General features: G+C 38.8%; 1 protein-coding gene across 29 annotated transcripts in view; it reads right to left on the bottom strand.

The window, feature by feature from the left end:
• Positions 1-19,992, bottom strand: part of akap9 (A kinase (PRKA) anchor protein 9) — a 142,647-nt gene that overhangs the window by 54,529 nt on the left and 68,126 nt on the right. For 24 of the 29 annotated variants that reach the window (XR_012394772.1, XM_073931264.1, XM_073931278.1 and 21 more), the window contains 5 exons: positions 19,259-19,402; positions 14,974-15,072; positions 14,038-14,150; positions 11,972-12,114; positions 6,132-6,370 (listed from right to left, as the gene is read on the bottom strand). Coding sequence is in view for 28 of the 29 variants with exons in the window: in XM_073931264.1 (XP_073787365.1) it covers positions 6,132-6,370; positions 11,972-12,114; positions 14,038-14,150; positions 14,974-15,072; positions 19,259-19,402 (738 nt within the window). In the remaining variant the exon portion in view is untranslated. Of the gene's footprint in view, positions 1-1,243; positions 1,949-6,131; positions 6,371-11,971; positions 12,115-14,037; positions 14,151-14,973; positions 15,073-15,926; positions 15,979-19,258; positions 19,403-19,992 lie in introns of those variants that run through there. The other 5 variants (XM_073931290.1, XM_073931292.1, XM_073931291.1 and 2 more) reach the window with 2 other exon arrangements.

Raw genomic sequence — 19,992 nt, 5'->3', positions numbered from 1 at the left:
CTTGGTTTAGGAATGTTTCTATATTAGGATTAAAAACAAGACAAAAACTCCAAGCAAGAAAAGCAACTTTTTAAATGACTTTTTAGTTAAATGAACACATTTACACGGCAGAAAATGTGTTTTTAGAGTTATTAATATTACTTTTTAGTTAAATTTCGAAATTATAATATTATATTATTATATTGTTATATTATATTATTATATTATATTATTATATTGAAACTGTGAGTCCAGTTTTCAGCGTTCAGTTTAGTTCAGTTCAGTGTGGTTTAATTCTCACTGCTGAAAGTCCAAACACTGAAGAGCAAATCCACAGGCCCAAATTAAATTCACATCATTACACTGCAAAAATGCCGTTCTTGCTTCGTGTTTTTGTCTTGTTTATAGTTCCAATATCTAGAACAGGCTTTTTGATTTCAGAATTTTTAAACAAGTGTAAAATATTGGTTTATTTACAGGAAAGCATTGTTTGCAGTGTAATAATGTCAATTTAACTAAAGTAGTAATAATAGTAGAATTATCAGTGAATTTAACTAAACAGTAATGTTAATAACAGCTCCAAACTCTGGAAAACACATTGTATAGTCAATTTAACTAAAACATAGTAATTATAGTAGATATATTTGTGAATTTAACTAAATATTAATATTAATAACAGCTCTAAACTCTAAGAAACACATTTTCTGAAGTGTAATAGTGTGAATTTAAGTAAAAAACTAATAATAGCAGGTAATCACAGTAATATCAGTGAAATTAACTAAACAGTAAACTTTGAAAAACACAATGTTTTGTAGTGTAATAGTGTGAATTTAACTAAAACAGTAAATAATATTAGTTACTCAGAGTAATATCAGTGAATTTAACTAAACATTAACATTAATAACAGCTCGAAACTCTTAAAAACACATTGTTTGCAGTGTAATAGTGTACATTTAACTAAATATTAATATTAATAACAGCTCTAAACTTTAAGAAACACATCTTCTGCAGTGTAATAATGTGAATTTAACTAAAAAAGACTGAAGTGAAAGCCAGATTACAAACCATGACTGTGAGACGATTCTCATGTTACCACAAACACAAAACCTTTCTCACACACACACACATACACACACACACACACACACACACGCAGCCATAAACACACCCTGGAATCTGATTATAGCGAGTGGAGGTGTACAGCAGCTGTTATCAGCGTGTGCAGACACATAAGCCCCTCTCTCTCTCCCGGTGTCAGACTCACGGTGTATGGAGGCGTGGGCAGGGAGATCCGTGACACCACCTTCAGCAGGTGCCCGCCGTCCCGCCGCTGCCGCACGTGTGAGATCTGGGTCTGCACCACCACAGCGTTCCTCTCCGTCAGCAGCGGCGTCAGCGGGAACGGCCGGGGCAGCGGGATGCGGGACTCCACCTCATACAGATCCTGATCCTGAGTCTCCAGCCAGCCGTCCCGCAGCACAGGGGAGCTCCAGTACGAGCGGTACGAGTCCATACCGGCTAATGCAGCGCGCGATACTCACTGTGGGCTAACATTACTCTACACACACACACACACACTAACACACACTGATCCAGGAGTTATGTTAACATTGCTTCAGACACACACACACACACACACTAACGCGCGCACTGATCCAGGAGCTACTTACAATGAGTTACCATTGCTTTAGACGCACACACACACTAACACACGCGCACACACAATATTCCAGTGTGTCCTCGAGTCGTTCCAGAGAGCAAAGTTGAGGGCAAAGAGTGTTGCCGTGGTTTCTGTCGTTGTGTTTCCCTCGGTTACAGGACACTCATTAGCAATTCCAGGCTTCCACGGCAACGATCCGCTGGGAAAGAGCAGGGCCTCATTAACAGGAGAGCAGAGCCGCGCGGGGGAGTGTGTGTGTGTGTGTGTGTGTGTTTCTATGTCTCTCTCTCTCTCTCTCTCTCTCTGTCTGTCTCTTCACTTCCTGGTTTGCTGACATGTGTGTGAGTGAGTGTGTGCGTGACGTTGAGTTTTAAGGCGGAGCTGTGAAGACTACAGGTGAATAGATGGGCGAATACACACACACACACACACACACTCTCTCTTCTTAAATGTCTCATACACAGGCACACACATACTCACTAAAACACACACACACTTACTAAAACACACGCACACACACTCTCTCTCTCTCATACACACACAATCACTAATGCACCCTCTCTCACACAAACAAATACACACACTCTCTCTCTCAGACACACACACACACACACACACACACACACACACACACACACTCACAAACACACTGTCTCTCTCTCTCACAGGCACACATACACTCTGTCTCTCTTGTACACATACACACACACACAAACACCCGACCTCTCTCACACAAATACACACACACACACACACACACACACACACACACACACACACACACACACACACACACACACACACACACTCAAAAACACTTTGTATCTCTCTCACTCACACACACACACACACACACACACACACACACACACACTCACTAATACTCCCTCTCCCTCTCTCTCTCGCACACACACACACACCCATCAGCAGCAGCCTGTCCTGCAGGATTCCAGCTCCACCGTTTAACACACACACACACACACACACGGTTGACAGTCAGGAATGTTGATAGTCTTCAGTAATGGTTTTCTGGTCAGACGGATGCTGAGATTATTGATCAGTGTTTCTCCTCCTCATTCCTGATCAAGCCTCTACATGATGATCAGCTATTATCAGACATGAAGCCTGCACTGATCTGCTCTGCTGCTCCATCACACCACATCAGCTCTGCACTCGAGCGCCGTATCCATCCACTGGCTTTTACACACACACATTTGCCTCAGATTAGATCAAACAGGGCGGCATGGTGGCTCAGTGATTAGCGCTGTGGCCTCACAGCAAGAAGGTTGCTGATTTCAGTCAAAAATTTCACCATAGTGGAATGAACCACCAACTATTCCAGCATATGTTTTACACAGCGGATGCCCTTCCAGCAGCAACCCAGTACTGGGAAACACTCATACACACACACACACACACACTATTACCAGTGTAATTGATCAGTTCCCCTATAGCGCATGTGTTTGGACTGTGGGGGAAACCGGAGCACCCGGAGGAAACCCACGCCAACACGGGGAGAACATGCAAACTCCACACAGAAACACCAACTGACCCAGCCGGGACTCAAACCAGAGACCTTCTTGCTTTGAGGACACAGTGCTAACCACTGAGCCACCGTGCCACCCTCAACCTTTATTAAGCCACAGGTATTTAATTAAACTAAGTGAAACTTTAGAAATAATATTAGGAATGGTTTAAATAAATAATTAGTAAAATATTACATTTTTAACAAGTTGTTTTAATTATAATTTAGAATTTTTCTACTCTTTATTATACTATTTATTTATGTATTGATTTACATTCTGATTATTCACTGTAATAATTTAACAAAAACATATATAAACAATACTAACATTAATAATTGATGTGTAAATAAATGTGTAAATATAGAACTATATTGTATAAATAAGACATTTTTTACAAATTGCTTACAGTAAATGCTGTTCAAATATTAATGAAAACAAATCATGAAACATAACTTAATAAAGTAAACTAATTTCAGTAAAATTTTAAGAACATTTTATATTTATAAATGTGTTGTTTTTACAATATTATAGCTATAAATATGCAGTTATTTAAATATCCTTTATTAATTGTAATAATATTATTAGTTATATTAATATTAGTTATTTATTTTATTTTTATTTTAACAAATTTTTATACAATTTGAATAACATTAAACATGAAATATTATTTTATTTTAAATATTACACAAATTAAGGATTTTATAAATTGTTGAAATGTTTTTTAAAAATTTTAAAGAAAATTTAAAAAAAGACTTAAAGTAAAAAAATCTTATTTTTTCATGATTTGTTTTCATTAAACTTTGAATAACATTTAAACAAATTTTAACAATATTATAGTTATATATTTATTTACACATCAGTTATTAACTGTAATAATTTAAATTTATTTAAATAATTTACTTATTTATTTTCAGACCATTTTAAATAACATTAAACATTGTTTTATTTTAAATATTATATACATTTATTCAATTCCAATGTGTATTTCCTAGTTTGTTTTCATACTGATTAGTTTGTTTTTATTTGGATTTTTAAGAAAATATTTGTTATTTATAAAGCTATCTATGTTTCTATTATAATTATTATTATTTATTATTATATAGTACGTAGATTTAATAATAAAAATCAATATTTATGATTAATATTAATGTTGAACACTCTTCATATTTTTATTATCTCAAGATTTTATTAATTTACTTTATTTATTTTCAGACCATTTTGAATATGATTAAATATTAGTTTATTTTAAATATTATTTAAATGTATTTAATCCTATGTGTTTTCCCTTGTTTTACACTAATAAGTTTGCTTTTTATCTTGCTCATATGTTATTTATAAAACTATAACTTTGTTATTATTTATAATTGAACAACATTTTGACAGACGCAGCGCTCCTATTGTGCATTTCAGTCAATCTGCATTGTGTAAAACTCCAGACATAAAGCACACCTGACTTTACTCACATTTCAAGTCAAACAGGATCTGATCTGATCTTACAATGTGTCACACACAATATCAAAATATCAATATCAATATATAAGACAGGCAAATTCAGTCCTTCAGCAGATTCAGAGATGTTTATCAAGCCAGGAAGAGAAAATAAACCCTTAGGAAATGTGGTTTCACTTTACACACACACACACACACACAAGGAGAGATACACAGGGGCGTTGTTCAGCTGCTGTCACAGAGACCAAAGCATTATGCAAATCAGCTGGTCTCCAAGAGCAACCAGAGCAGGAGGCCCCGCCCACTGAGCAGAACATGTGTCCTTCATTCAATAGCATCATCAGTGTGTGTGTTTATCCAACATATCTGACCTCTGAGTGCTTATATACACCCGCTGCTGTTTCCAGAGCACAACACACACACACACACACTCCTGAGCTTCTGATTGATAGTATTCAAACCTTTACAGTTTTACATGCTTTTGTATTGTGTTTTGCTACTCAAGGTTGATTTTACACAATAAAAAACTGAGGAAAAGTTGTGAAATAAAATTGAATATTAAAACAGCTCTTGTCTGTGTGAATATATAGTAAAGTGTCAGTTATTTCTGTGATGTAAAGCTGTATATCACGGTTTACAGTAAAAGAAAAAACAAACAAGATCAAACTTTTCTGATGTTAGTTTTAATACAGTAAAAAAATTAAATCAGAGAAATCCTCTGGCTTTATTCTGTTTTTGCTGTATTGAACACGTACCGAACCGTGACACCACTGTATCGAACCAAACAGTGATTTTTGTGAACCGTTAAACCCCTAATGTATATATATATAAAACCCCTAATGTATATATATATAAAACCCCTAATGTATATATATATAAAAAACCTAATGTATATATATATATATATATATATATATATATATATATATATATATATATATATATATATATATATATATATATATATGTGTGTGTGTGTGTGTGTGTGTGTGTGTGTATATATGTGTGTGTATTTTTTTTTTTTGTGATGCACATTTATTGCTCAGAATTCCTTTATTTTAACAGCATCATGTGCAGCATCACAAATGTCTTCACTTAATCTTGTTTTAGCATATTTTAATCTGTTTTTATTTTTAATTAATGTTATTATTTTTATTTTCTTGTTTATTTAAAGCATTTTGAATTGCCATTTCATATGAAATGTGCTATATAAATAAACTTGCCCTGCCCTGTTATGATTTTTGACTGATTTAATGCATAACTGACAATAAATATATTATATATATATATATATATATATTTTTTTTTTTTTTTTTTTTTGAAATATCTACCTTACTCCAAACTTGCAACTGCTTGCGCTGCTTCATATTTTTGTGACACACTTTAATTTTTTAGGACTCACAGATGAGCAGCTCTTATTTGAAACAGAATCAAGTCTGTACTGTTACTCCCGATGGATGTGATGCATGCTTGCAGAGTAAAACAAAACAGCGCGTGTCCCTGTGTGCTTGCTGTACCTGAGTGCTGGTCTCAGTGATGGCGATCAGCAGTTTCTCCACGGCGCTCTGCAGGCGTGTGCTGATGCTCGTCTGAAACTCCTCCCTCTCAAGTTGTAGCTCCGCCTCTTGCAGCTGTAGCTCCGCCCCTTGGTCCTTCAGCGATGTCTCCAGGCCTTCATCAATCTCAGTGTCAGCAGAAAACATGCGGAGTCGGTCTGCAGCCACATCACGGCTGAGAAAACCCTCTGAGGACGCATCTGTGTGCAGGAGAACAATTAAAAACAAGTGAACATTGGAGACGATGAGCAAACGCATCAAAACAAGAGATTATAGCACTGCACGCTCGCTATCATTACAATCCCAAGTCAGAAACAGCACACAGAAAACTCTGAACACCGCTAAATGTGTCACTATCATTAAAGAAAACAGATGAAAATAGAGTAAAGCTTGATTTATACTTGACGTGCTCATCATTGTTGTACTATTATGTGCATCCAGAGGGTGGAGACTTTATTCATCATGGGCCACCACAGTGGAATGAACCGCCAACTATTCCATTATATGTTTTACACAGTGAATGCCCTTCCAGCTGCAACCCCTATCCTGAGAAACACCCATACACACACACTCATACACTACGGCCAGTGTAGTTGATCAGTTCCCCTATAGCGCATGTGTTTGGACTGTGGGGGAAACTGGAGCACCCGGAGGAAACCCACACCAACACGGGGAGAACATGCAAACTCCACACACAAACACCAACTGACCCAGCAGAGACGGATATAATGTAAATAATTCCCCTTATAATTACTGTTTTGACAGTACTGTGATGGTTGGGGTCAGGGGTAGATGTTAATAAAATACAATTCATGGACAATAATTAATAAATAATGTAAATAATTCTTGTTGACTTCCGGCTACAGCTGTATCCCCTCTAGCAACAACTTTGCTAAATGTGTTAATTGAATTACATTTAAAATGAATAGGTATAATATTATATTATTATATTATATATATTATATATATATTAATATATAATATTATAAAATGTTTACAAATATATACATGCATACATACATACATACATACATACATACATAAGGGGTTTAATATATCTGAATAACCTGCCTCATTGAATACATTATTGACAAAAAAAAAAAAAAAAAAAAAAAAAAAATATATATATATATATATATATATGTAATTTTTAATTATTAAATATGCATTAAATTAAATAAAAGTTACAATAAAAATATTTACGATGATATTTAAAATGCTACAAACACATTTTTGGCTTTTCTCATGTGTAAATTCCCAGATTTAATATGTACTTTTTTCAACACTGATAATGATTATTAATATTTCATGAAATAATTTACACTTCACTATATGTTCACACAGAAAACAGCCTGTTAATATTTAATAATGTTTTACAATTTACACTCTGGATTTGATTGAGTGAAATTAACCTTGCTTATGAAAAGATGCAAAAAACATGTAAATAAAATTGTGCTATAAATGTATTTATTTATTAATAATTATATAATCATTAATAAATAAATAATTTATTAATTAATATATACATTTAACTAATTTAAACATGTCATTTATTTTTGTGTATTTTATGACTGAAAAAATATAATTTTTAATTACACTAACATTAAGCAGTTACTTTAAACTGTGACTTTTTAATGACAAAAATACATAATCAAAATATCAAAAATGGAGTTTATTATTTATGAGTAGGCCCACACAGAATCTGTGCATGCAGAATTCCCCAGATTTCCGCTGATTTTAGCCCATTATTAATTCTGTTTATTTACTTGAGTAAATGTGTAAATCTGAATTTATTCAGTTTTTATTTAGTAATTTATTACTTTTTATTGCATATATTAAAGTCTTAGTTATGATACTCTGCTGGATACTTCCAAAATAATTCAGCAGAAATCCGCAGATTTTTACCAAAATTCCCCGCTGAAATAGCAAAAAACGTCCGCAGATTCCGTCTGGCCCTGTTCATGAGCAACTGAATGCTGTGTTGAAGGATCAAAAAGAACATTCATTCATTTTCCTTAGTCTCTATTTCAGAGGTCGCCACAGCGGAATGAACTACCAACTATTTCAGCATATGTTTTACACAGCGGATGACCTTCCAGCAGCAACCAAGTACTGGGAAACCCCCACACACTCATTCACACACACACTCATACACTACGGTCAGTGTAGTTGATCAGTTCCCCTATAGCGCATGTGTTTGGACTGTGGGGGAAACCGGAGCACCCGGAGGAAACCCACGCCAACAAGGGGAGAACATGCAAACTTATATCGGGACTCGAACCAGCGACCTCTTTCGGTGAGGCCACAGTGCTAACCACTAAGACACCATGCTGCCTCAAAAGGGACTTTTTCAATATGAAATGAAAGCTGAGCTTGAGCGGCAGTGTAACTCTGCTTAACAATAGCTTGACTTTGGAAAACGTCTCATATAATGGTTTCCCCCAATCCAGCATGTGATGTTTAAACACACCGACAGCGGATGAAACCAAAAGAAGAGTCACGGGGGGTGAAGGAGTAAAGCGCACACAATGAAGAGCAGGTTTCATTCAGGGGCTTTCTGTGTGTCGAGTTACAGGAGTGTCCGTCTCATATTTGATCACAGAATACATGAGATGACCAGAGTAAACACTGCACACACACACACACACACACACCCAGGGGGTCACATGACTGCTTCAGAACAGCACACAAACACATCTCTATGCAAAGACAATGAGTCAACAAAGACAAACGAGACGGACAGGATCTGATCTGGTTCCTGCAGGAGGAGCAGGCCTCAATTAAAGCACCCTGACGACTGTTATTAACACACACACACACACACACACACACACACACACACACACACACACACACACACACACACACACACAACAGCTCTGCCGTGACTGTACACAAACATCCTGCTTTAACATCTGTAACTAAACCAGCTTACTGTGTTTACATTACAGATCAGCTCATATTACATGCAATATATATGCGAGTTTCGTCTGGTTTCAAGTCCAAATATCTGCTAATTATTATATCAAGAAGCATTTCATACATGAGTGATTCATGTTTAGAAATAAAGAGTCAAAATGAAGCGAGTTTCTATTCAAAACAAGCAAAATAATGTTATTTTAAAGCCAAAAACAAGATTGTTTGCTCACCCCATTGGTAGATTATTTAGTTGTTTGAAGGAAAAGCTCACTCATGTTTAACTCAATATTTCTCAAAACTAAAACTATTTTATATTTGTCTAGAAAATGCTTCGATTTCATAATTTTTAAATATTTGGACTAGTAACAAGACAAAAATGTGTAATATCATTTACAGTGTACAGAAATCTGATATACTGTGCACTTTATTAGGTACACCTGTCTAACTGCTCATTAACACAAATGTCTAATCAGCCAATCACATGGCAGCAGCTCACTGCATTTCGGCATGTAGACATGGTCAAGAGGATCTGCTGCAGTTCAGAGCGAGCATCAGAATGGGGAAGAAAGGGGATTTAAGTGACTCTGATAGTGGCATGTTTGTTGCTGCTAGACGGGCTGCTCTGAGTATTTCAGAAACTGCTGATCTACTGGGATTTTCACACACAACCACCTCTAGGCTTTACAGAGAATGCTCCGACAAAGAGGAAATATCCAGTGAGCGGCAGTTCTGTGGGCGCAAATGCCTTGTTGATGAGGCCAGAGGTCAGAGGAGAATGGCCAGACTGGCTCCAGCTGATAGAAAGGCAACAGTAACTCAAATAAGCACTCGCTACAACCGAGCTCTGCAGAAGAGCATCTCTGAACACACAACACGTCCAGCCTTGAGGCGGATGGGCTACAGCAGCAGAAGAGCACACCGGGTGCCGCTCCTGTCAGCTAAGAACAGGAAACTGAGGCTACAATTCACACAGACTCACCAAAACTGGACAATAGAAGATTGGAGAAACGTTGCTGCTCTGATGAGTCTCCATTTCTGCTCACACATTCGGATGCTCGGCTCACAATTTGGCCTCAACAACATGAAAGCATGGATCATCCTGCCTTGTATCAGCGCTTCAGGCTGGTGGTGGTGGTGTAATGGTGTGGGGGAGATTTTCTTTGGGTCCATTAGTACCAATTGAGCATCAACACCACAGCCTACCTACTATTATTGAGCATTGTTGCTGACCAATCATCTCAGACTGGTTTCTTGAACATGACGATGAGTTCACTGTACTCAAATGGCCTCCACAGTCACCAGAGCTCAATCCAATAGAGCAGCTTTGGGATGTGGTGGAACGGGAGATTGGCATCATGGATGTGCAGCCGACAAATCTGCAGCAACTGTGTGATGCTATCATGACAATATGGAGCAAAATCTCTGAGGAACATTTCCAGCAGCTTGAAGAATCTACGCCATGAAGAATTCAGGCAGTTCTGAACGCAAAAAGGGGCCAACCTGGTACTAATTTGGTGTACCTAATAAAGTGGCCGGTGAGTGTATAATTATGGGTAATATATTTGAACATGTGCACATTTGTAATTCCAGTGATTGAAACTTATACATACACTGATATTTTTGCAGTATTTATATGTTGACCACACGTACATGACAGATTTATTAATATCAGTGAAATTGTGTGTTAAATATGAATATTAGCAATTATTACAAATGATCAGATTTCTACATTTTTATGGTGCTTAAATATCAAAGAAGTGTGCCACATGACTGAGATTTTAGTTTAGCACAGGTCACCCAAAATGAAAAAGCTGTCATGATCTACTCATCCTTCACCTGTTAGAAACCAGTTTGAGTCTCTTTCATCTGCTGAACACAAAAGCAGATGTTTTGAAGAATGCTAAAGCCCCTAACCACTGACTCCAATAGTGTTTGCTTTTCTATGGCGCAGGTTTTGTTCAGAATCTCTTCTTTTGTGTTCAGCAGATAAAAAGAAACTCATAAAGGCTACAAACACTTGAAGAGGAGTAAAGGAGAGTAAATAGTGCGCACATTTTACATTTTACGCCCCATTCACACGGGGCTTCAGCGTCAACGCTTGACTGAGGGCGTGTCTGAAGTTGAGGCTGAAGCAAAATGTCAGCCAATGAAATTCAGGCAGCAAGAGGCCACTGTCTAGCTGGTGTATTTGCATACAGCGATCTGATTGGCTGACGCTTCCGTCGGCGCTTGAAAAGTTGAGCTAGTCCCAACTTCTGCAGCGAGCAACGCCTGATCGACGGATCCACAATGCAGTTCGGCAACGCCTGACGTCACCCATTCAAAGTGAATGGGAAGCGTTAACGCTGACGCCCCGTGTGAATGGGGCGTTAGGGTAACCTGTCCCTTTAAATAATATTATTATAGCACTCTGAAAATGTTGACAAACTAAACAGCATACAGCAAAATGCAACACACACGCACGCACGCACGCACACACACACAAGCAATTTTCTCAGCAAGCAACTGTTAGCATTGCTGGTGTTGAAGCTTTTAATCTAGCAGAGAGAGGTATCCAAAATGTTCAGATGTAATCATCATGTTTATTCATTCATTCATTTTCCTTCGGCTTAGTCCCATTATTAATCAGGGGTCGACACAGCGGAATGAACCACCCACTATTCCAGCACGTGTTTTCATCAGCATGTTTTGAATCAGCTTCACTAGTTAAGACTGCACTTTAAATTGTCTTGTGAATTATTTCGAGATTAATTAGCATGTGACTCGGTGTGCAAAGTTTGACCAATTTTACGCAGTTTAATACAAAAAAATACATGAACATTTGGAACTCCATGCGCGAAGACCTCAATGCTAAATTACTAATTGTTAGCAGCGTGACTGACCGGTGTTGCTCTGCTGCCCTCTGCTGGACGCCTCCAGTATGGCCTCCACATGAGTGCCGATGGTCTGCTCCGCCGCCGCTGTGGTCTTCAGCACCTCCATCAGTACCCGACGGAGACCAGCGTTCACCAGACGCAGACCATCCCTGACGGAGAGAAACATCACCATTTCATTTCTCTTTCAATTCATTTCACTCATTCATTTCTCCACCCACCCATTAACTCATTCATCCACCTGTGCATTTATTCATCCACACACCCACACAAATATCATATCCAACTATCCATTCATCCACTCATTCATCTCATTAATATTCATCCCCGCACTCAACTCTCTGCCTTTTCATCCATCCACCCTTACCCAACCATTCATCCACCTATCCATCTACCCACTTATCCATCCATCCATCCATTTACACAACTATCGCACCCAGTTATTTATTCATCCTCATTCATTCCATAACATCCAACCCTCCACATTTTCATCCATCCACCTATACATTCATTCAACCATGCATTCATCCACAAACCTATTGCACCCATCTATCCATTCACCCACTCATTCATCTCAAAACCTCCATCTTCACAACCAACCCTCTACTTTTTCATCCATCCATCCACCAATACATCCATCCACAATCCTAATCCACCCATCTATCCATTCACCCACTCATTCATCACATAACATCCATCCCCGCAACCAACCCTCCATCTTTTCATCCATCCACCCACCAATCCATTCATCCATTCATTATGCATCCATCCACCCACACAACTCTCACACCCAGCTATTCATTCATTCTTTCATTCATCCCATAACATCCAACCCTCCACCTTTTCATCCATCTATCCACCAATCCATCTATCCAACCAAACAACCACATATACATCGATTCATTCATTCATCCATCCATTCATCCACAAAACTAATATATCCATTTATCCATTCATCCACTCATTCATCTCAGAAATCCATCCCACACCCAATACTCCACTTTTTCATCTGTACACCATTCCATCTATCCACCCATCCACCAATACATTCATTCAGTCATCCATCCAATCACAATCCCAATCCACCCATCTATCTATCCATTCATCCACTCATTCACCACATAACATCTATCCCTCCACCTTTTCATCCATCCACCAATCTATCCATTCAGTAATCCATCCATCCACAATCCCAATCTATCCATCTATCCATTCATCCACTCATTCACCACATAACATCTATCTCGCACACAACCCTCCACCTTTTCATCCATCCATCCACTAATCTATCCATTCAGTCATCCATCCATCCACAATCCATCCATCTATCCATTCATCCACTCATTCACCACATAACATCTATCCCGCACACAACCCTCCACCTTTTCATCCATCCATCCACTAATCTATCCATTCAGTCATCTATCCATCCACAATCCCAATCCATCCATCTATCCATTCATCCACTCATTCACCACATAACATCTATCCCTCCACCTTTTCATCCATCCACCAATCTATCCATTCAGTCATCCATCCATCCACAATCCCAATCTATCCATCTATCCATTCATCCACTCATTCACCACATAACATCTATCCCGCACACAACCCTCCACCTTTTCATCCATCCATCCACTAATCTATCCATTCAGTCATCTATCCATCCACAATCCCAATCCATCCATCTATCCATTCATCCACTCATTCACCACATAACATCCATCCCCGCACACAACCCTCCACCTTTTCATCCATCCATCCACTAATCCATCCATCCACCAATACATCAATTTAGTCATCCATCCATCCACAATGCTAATCCACCCATCTATCCATTCATCCATTCATTATCTATCCAGCCCTTCCCCTTTTCATCCATCCATCTAATCAAGACATTTCCCACCCACTTATCTATTCATTCATCCATCCATTTACTCACTCCTCCATCCACCTATCACCAATCTTACCCCGCAACCAACCCTCCACCCTTTCATCCACCCCTCCATCACCTCTAATGACCCCACAGAGCTGTAGAATGTGCCGAATCCGTCACTAACTCCACTGATTCTGACCTCTCAGTGATGATGTCATCAGACGACAGCTCTGGCTCTTCTCCAGACGGCTGTGATGATGTCACACTCCGCCCATGACCTCTGACCTCCGCCGCCTCCTCCTCCTCATCTTTCTGTTGGAGTTTGTGCACAGGCAGAAAAGAAACGGCCGACAAGAAGCCCGTCATTTCATCAAGCTCTTTTTAAACAGTGATGCACAGTTCACATAGGCAAATACAAACAAATCCACTGCTCCACGCTGCTATAGCAACACTGAGCTACACAGAGGGAGAGCGGCGCCACCTGCCGGAGCAGAGGGAGAGGTGCAGGACACCGTTTACACTGAAATACAGGTGTGCTCAACCCATTAATTAACCCTTGATCATCCCTGAAGGTCATCCATTTGAGATGAATGGGTGTCAGTTTTTTAAATAGTGAGAAATATTACCTCTGATGTTTAACTTAAATATTTATATTAATAATTTACATAATAGCTAATAAAATGCACATTTGACCTCCCCTATAATGGTTCAAACCATTATGAATTATTGATTGTGCCTAAGTAGTGCAGGGGAGCCCAAAATCACTGTCTGTTAATAACAGATTATAAATATCAAAGATAAATCAAACATAGTTTGCATTTTACAGACATCTGCTGGCAAACTGAAAGTTAACTTAAACAATTAAATGATAAGTGCAATATTTAAATGGTAATGAATTTATTGATAAGTTGTTTCACAAGAAAAGTAGGCCATCTTTGATAATTAGACAACTGCTGAAACAGCCAATCAGAGGATACTGTCGATACACTCGATACCCCTCAAAACTTAAATAAAAAAATAAAAAATAACTCAACTTAAAAAAATGAGATGTAATTGAATGAAATATTAACATGTATTCCAGAGTAACGTTAATGAAGAAATATTTCAGTCAAGGTATAATTCACACACTGTTTACCTGCTGTGTCTGTGTGCTGCAGCTCTGCATGTGAGGAAACAGATGTTGTTTCTCAGTGTCGTCTTCTCTGTCCTTCATCTGCTGCAGCTCCTGCTCTCTCTGTTACACACACACACACACACACACACACACACACACACACAGAGAATCAAGAGTCAGATGAAGCTTTAACTGAAGAGTGAAGCGGTGAAGTCCATACAGTAAAGCCATGCAGAGCTGATCCAGCCGCTGAAGCACAGCAAACATCATCACAAACATGAGACGGCATTGGAATCTTGTATATTGCATTAACAAATGTTGAAAACTCATATTAAAACTTTTTAAAACAGTAAAAATTTATTATAAAAAAATAAAATTAAAATCTAATCAATATCAGAGTTTTTAAATATCAAATTTAAAAAGCAAATTGATTTATTTTAAAATCAAAATGTCATTTATATTAAGCAAAATAATGACGAAAACAAAAAAACTAAAACACCTCATTTAAAATTAAATTAATTTAAATGAACATTATTACATTACATTTTTCAATTATTAATATTTTTCATTAAAATTCATTAAAATTAAAATAAGGAATTTATTCTGAAATATGTCTCATTTAAAAAAGAAAAAGATGCTGGAGAAGGTTATTTTTAGAGGTGGAGAGGGTCATGTTGAACTGCTGAGCTCTTCTTTCATGCAGAAGAAGCAGAGAGGAAGCGGAAGTGGAAGTGTTTCCTGAGAGAGTCTAGAAGGGATACAGCTGTGGATGCTCTCATCAATATAGCACCATTTTACTGAAACTGTACAACAATAATTAATATTTGTACCTCACTGTGAGGGTCAGATCCAATTATTGAGGGTTAGATACAATTAATGGGTAATGTTATGAATCATATCAATAGTTCTTGTTAACTTCCAGCCACGGCTGTATCCCTTGTAGCAACAACCGCAGAACAGCAGCTCACACACACCTGCAGGAGGCGCTGCTGCAGTGTGTGTATCTGTGCGCTCAGGTGTGTGTTCTGCTCCTGCTGCATCTCCAGCTGGTGTGTGTGTGTGTGTTTCTGAGCTCGTCCAGCACGCGTGTGTGTTCCTGCTCCTGCTGCACCAGCGCAGAGCTCAAGTCTTCATCATCAACATCATCATCATGGTGAGTTTGCTCTTCTGGAGACTGTGGACGAGTGTGAAACTCACTCATCAATCCTCTACATCTGATTATAGACTGATCTAGAATCAGCTGAACGTACAAACATAACTCTCCATCCAGAATAATAACAATCAGCTCAACATTTCAATCAGAATCACGGCAGGAGAACAGCAGAACACTCGAATAATGAGCAGTGTGGGCTACATCACTCCAGAAAAATGACCATCTACTAAATACAGCATTCACGCTTACCTATCAGCCCTTTAGGGTGGGGCTATCAGCCCATTGGGCGGAGCTATCAGTACTTTAGGATGGGGATACCACTGCTTTATGGGTGGGGCTATCAGTCCATTGGGCGGAGCTATCAGTACTTTAGGATGGGGTTACCACTGCGTTATGGGTGGGGCTATCAGTCCATTGGGCGGAGCTATCAGTACTTTAGGATGGGGTTACCACTGCGTTATGGGTGGGGATATCAGTCGATTGGGCGGAGCTATCAGTACTTTAGGGTGGGGCTACCACTGCGTTATGGTTGGGGCTATCAGTCCATTGGGCGGAGCTATCAGTACTTTAGGATGGGGTTACCACTGCGTTATGGGTGGGGCTATCAGTCCATTGGGCGGAGCTATCAGTACTTTAGGATGGGGTTACCACTGCGTTATGGTTGGGGCTATCAGTCCATTGGGCGGAGCTATCAGTACTTTAGAGTGTAGCTATCAGTCCTTTAGGGTAGGACTACCACTGCGTTATGGGTGGAGCTATCAGTCCATTGGGCGGAACTATCAGTCCTTTAGGGTGGGGCTACCACTGCGTTATGGGTGGGGCTATCAGTACTTTTGGGTGGAGCTATCAGTACTTTAGGGTGGAGCAATCAGTGCTTTAGGGCGGAGCTATCAGTACTTTAGGGCGGAGCTATCAGTGCTTTAGGGCGGAGCTATCAGTGCTTTAGGATGAGACTGCCAGTACTTTAGGGTGGTATAATCAGTCCTCTAGGACAGGGATTCTCAACCGGTGGGCCGCGACCCACTAGTGGGCCTCAGCGATCCTGCAGGTGGGCCATGAAATTAAAATAAATTCTCAACATTATAATACATTTTTCATTTCAAAATTTTCAAAATTTCATTATTAAAATGCTGTATTGCATAGTGAAGTAATGCACTCTCCTGTTCTCTGATTACTTCAATTTGGTGCAAAAACAGCCTCATGCCTGCGTCTGCAGCTAGTACACTCGGGTCTGTTCATTCACAAACTAACATTATGCATGAAGTGAAAGTCTGTCTGTGTGTAGTTTAGGATGAACTATTTAATATATCCGCATAGTTGTCCAAAATAATGTCCTGAGTGATTTATAACAGACGTTCGCTCATACAGGAGGATCCAGCGAGACTCAATGCTGTTTCTGTCATAGACTATAAATTAAACCTGCATATGAGCTTCAGACGTGCTCTGGCAGAGCGGTTCACTGTTCCTGTCAGCGATCTGCCAATAATATTCAGCTGCAAACTCCTAAAAAAATTGATCTGAGAAAAAAAGTGGGCCCTGAATAGAAAAAGGTTGAGAAAATCCCTCCTTCAGGATTGGACCACCAGTCATTTAGGGTGTGGCTATCTGTCATTTAGGGTGGGGCTATCAGTCCTTTAAAGTGGGGCTATCAGTCATTTAGGGTAGGGCTATCAGTCCTTTAGGGTGGGGCTATGAGTCATTTAGGGTGTGGTTATCTGTCATTTAGGGTGGGGCTATCAGTCCTTTAGGGTGTGGCTAGCTGTCATTTAGGGTGTGGCTATCAGTCATTTAGGGTGTGGCTATCAGTCATTTAGGGTGTGGCTATCTGTCATTTAGGGTGGGGCTATCAGTCATTTAGGGTGTGGCTATCAGTCATTTAGGGTGTGGCTATCTGTCATTTAGGGTGGGGCTATCAGTCATTTAGAGTCCTGTCTCATTTCTGCCCTGAATTTTGTTAGCAACGCCCATTTTTTAACAATCTAATCGGATCCCAAAGGATGAAATCGAGCACCGCCCTTTTCTCAGTTCAGGTCCGTTTTAAGTGGATGTACATCACAACAGAGGAAAAAAGACAATCTTACCTTCAATCTCATAATGACTTTAAATTATTTTATAAAGTATTTAAATTACTTTTTATCACGTTGCCTGAAAATGTCTTTAACTCTAACGTTCTTTAACTCGACTCTAAAAGTAGTTTAGGTACTGGACTCAAAACTACTTCAAATATATCTATATATATTATTATATTGCATAGACATTTCTCATTATGATGTCTTTTTCTGTTAAAGTTTTAGAAATTCAGTTTTCATAGTATTAGCTATTTTTGATTCTTAAAATGTAAAATCTTTTCACTAAACTGCAGTTATTTAAATTCAGTTTCTATTATTGTCCAGAATTTGCATTTTCTATTTTTATATATAAATTTGTCACATTTTTTGTAACTTAGTTCTTCATGTTTGATATTTTCTGCTTCTTAAAGTCTTCATATGTTTGTGTAAATATAGTTTGTTTTTGTTATTTTGGAAAAAGGTTTATAAAAAAATAATCAAAAATCATTTTAAAGTGCAGTAATTCTAGCAGAGCTAGGATTAAGTGTTTTTAATAATGCATTTTCTTTCCCAATAAAAGCAAATACTGCAGGAGCCTGTACTGTACGCTGCTTTAACAGTAGATACAGCACGCTTTAATAATCTCTCATCAAGAGGAGCACACGATCACTCTGACAGGAGATTCACAGAGTCGGAATCAGTCAAATAATCTGTTCATCCTCATCTCATCAGGAACACGGTGTGTGTGTGTGTGTGTGTGTGTGTGTGTCATGTGGGGAATACTACAAAAATGACTGTTAGTTTACAGAAGACTCACTCACTCACTCACTCACTCACCCTGAATCAGGAGCTGATGATGTCGTATTTAAGGCTGAAACTGAATGTTGAGTAGGGGGCGGAGCTTTGTTTTGGTTACCGTCTGTCATATTTAATTAACAAATGTAGGGGGGCAAGGCTAAGCAATTTTACCCCAATCAGAGTCAGAGTGTGTGTTAGTTTTCAGAGGACACACACACTCACTCACGTCAGCTGATGTACTGATGACAGAAACTGAAGCTCATTGGTGGAGTATGGAGATCAGTCATATGAATATTCATGAGCTCACCTTCTCAGATGTCCACCTGTGCTCTTCTTCCTCTTCCTGTCCGCTGTTCTCCGTCTGCATGCCGGTGCTCGTCTCGCGGGTCTGTTTGCTGATTCGCTCGTGTTCGGTCTGCTGCGCGAACTCCACCGACATCTGCACGATCACCTGATACACACACACACACACACACACACACACACACACACACACACACACACACACACACACACACACACTTAAGATTTAAGATCAATCACAACAGATATATTTACTTATTCAAAGTGGAAGATTTCAGAGAACGTGTGTGTGTGTGTGTGTGTGTGTGTGTGTGTGTGTGTGGGAAACCTGTGGAAAGCACTGAGCGCATTACGTCACTCATGTCTTTTTCATTCTCCAATCAAATGAAAGCAGAGGCGGGGTTTCTGTCGAGCTGACAGCAGTGTTTGTGTTGTCAATACAGCTATGCAGACTTTTAAAGATGGAGGAGAAACTAGTGGTCGCTATTTCAAGTTATCCAGTTTGTATGAAGTTATACCAAGTTATACAGTTTGTATGACTTCACAAATCCTGAATATCACAATGTTATTAAATATTATAATTATAAGAACATCTACAGCAAGACTTGAGCACACTTTCGGTGTGATCAGCCCATTATTCTGCCAAATGAAGGGCATTTAGTGCAGGTATAATATCATAAATATCCAGCTGCAGTGAGTGCATCACCAATCAGTAACAAGCTCAAAGTTTACATGATC

This window comes from Danio rerio, chromosome 19 (assembly GCF_049306965.1).
Source record: "Danio rerio strain Tuebingen ecotype United States chromosome 19, GRCz12tu, whole genome shotgun sequence".
NCBI lineage: Eukaryota > Metazoa > Chordata > Actinopteri > Cypriniformes > Danionidae > Danio > Danio rerio.
This window is presented reverse-complemented; position numbering and strand designations above follow the sequence as displayed.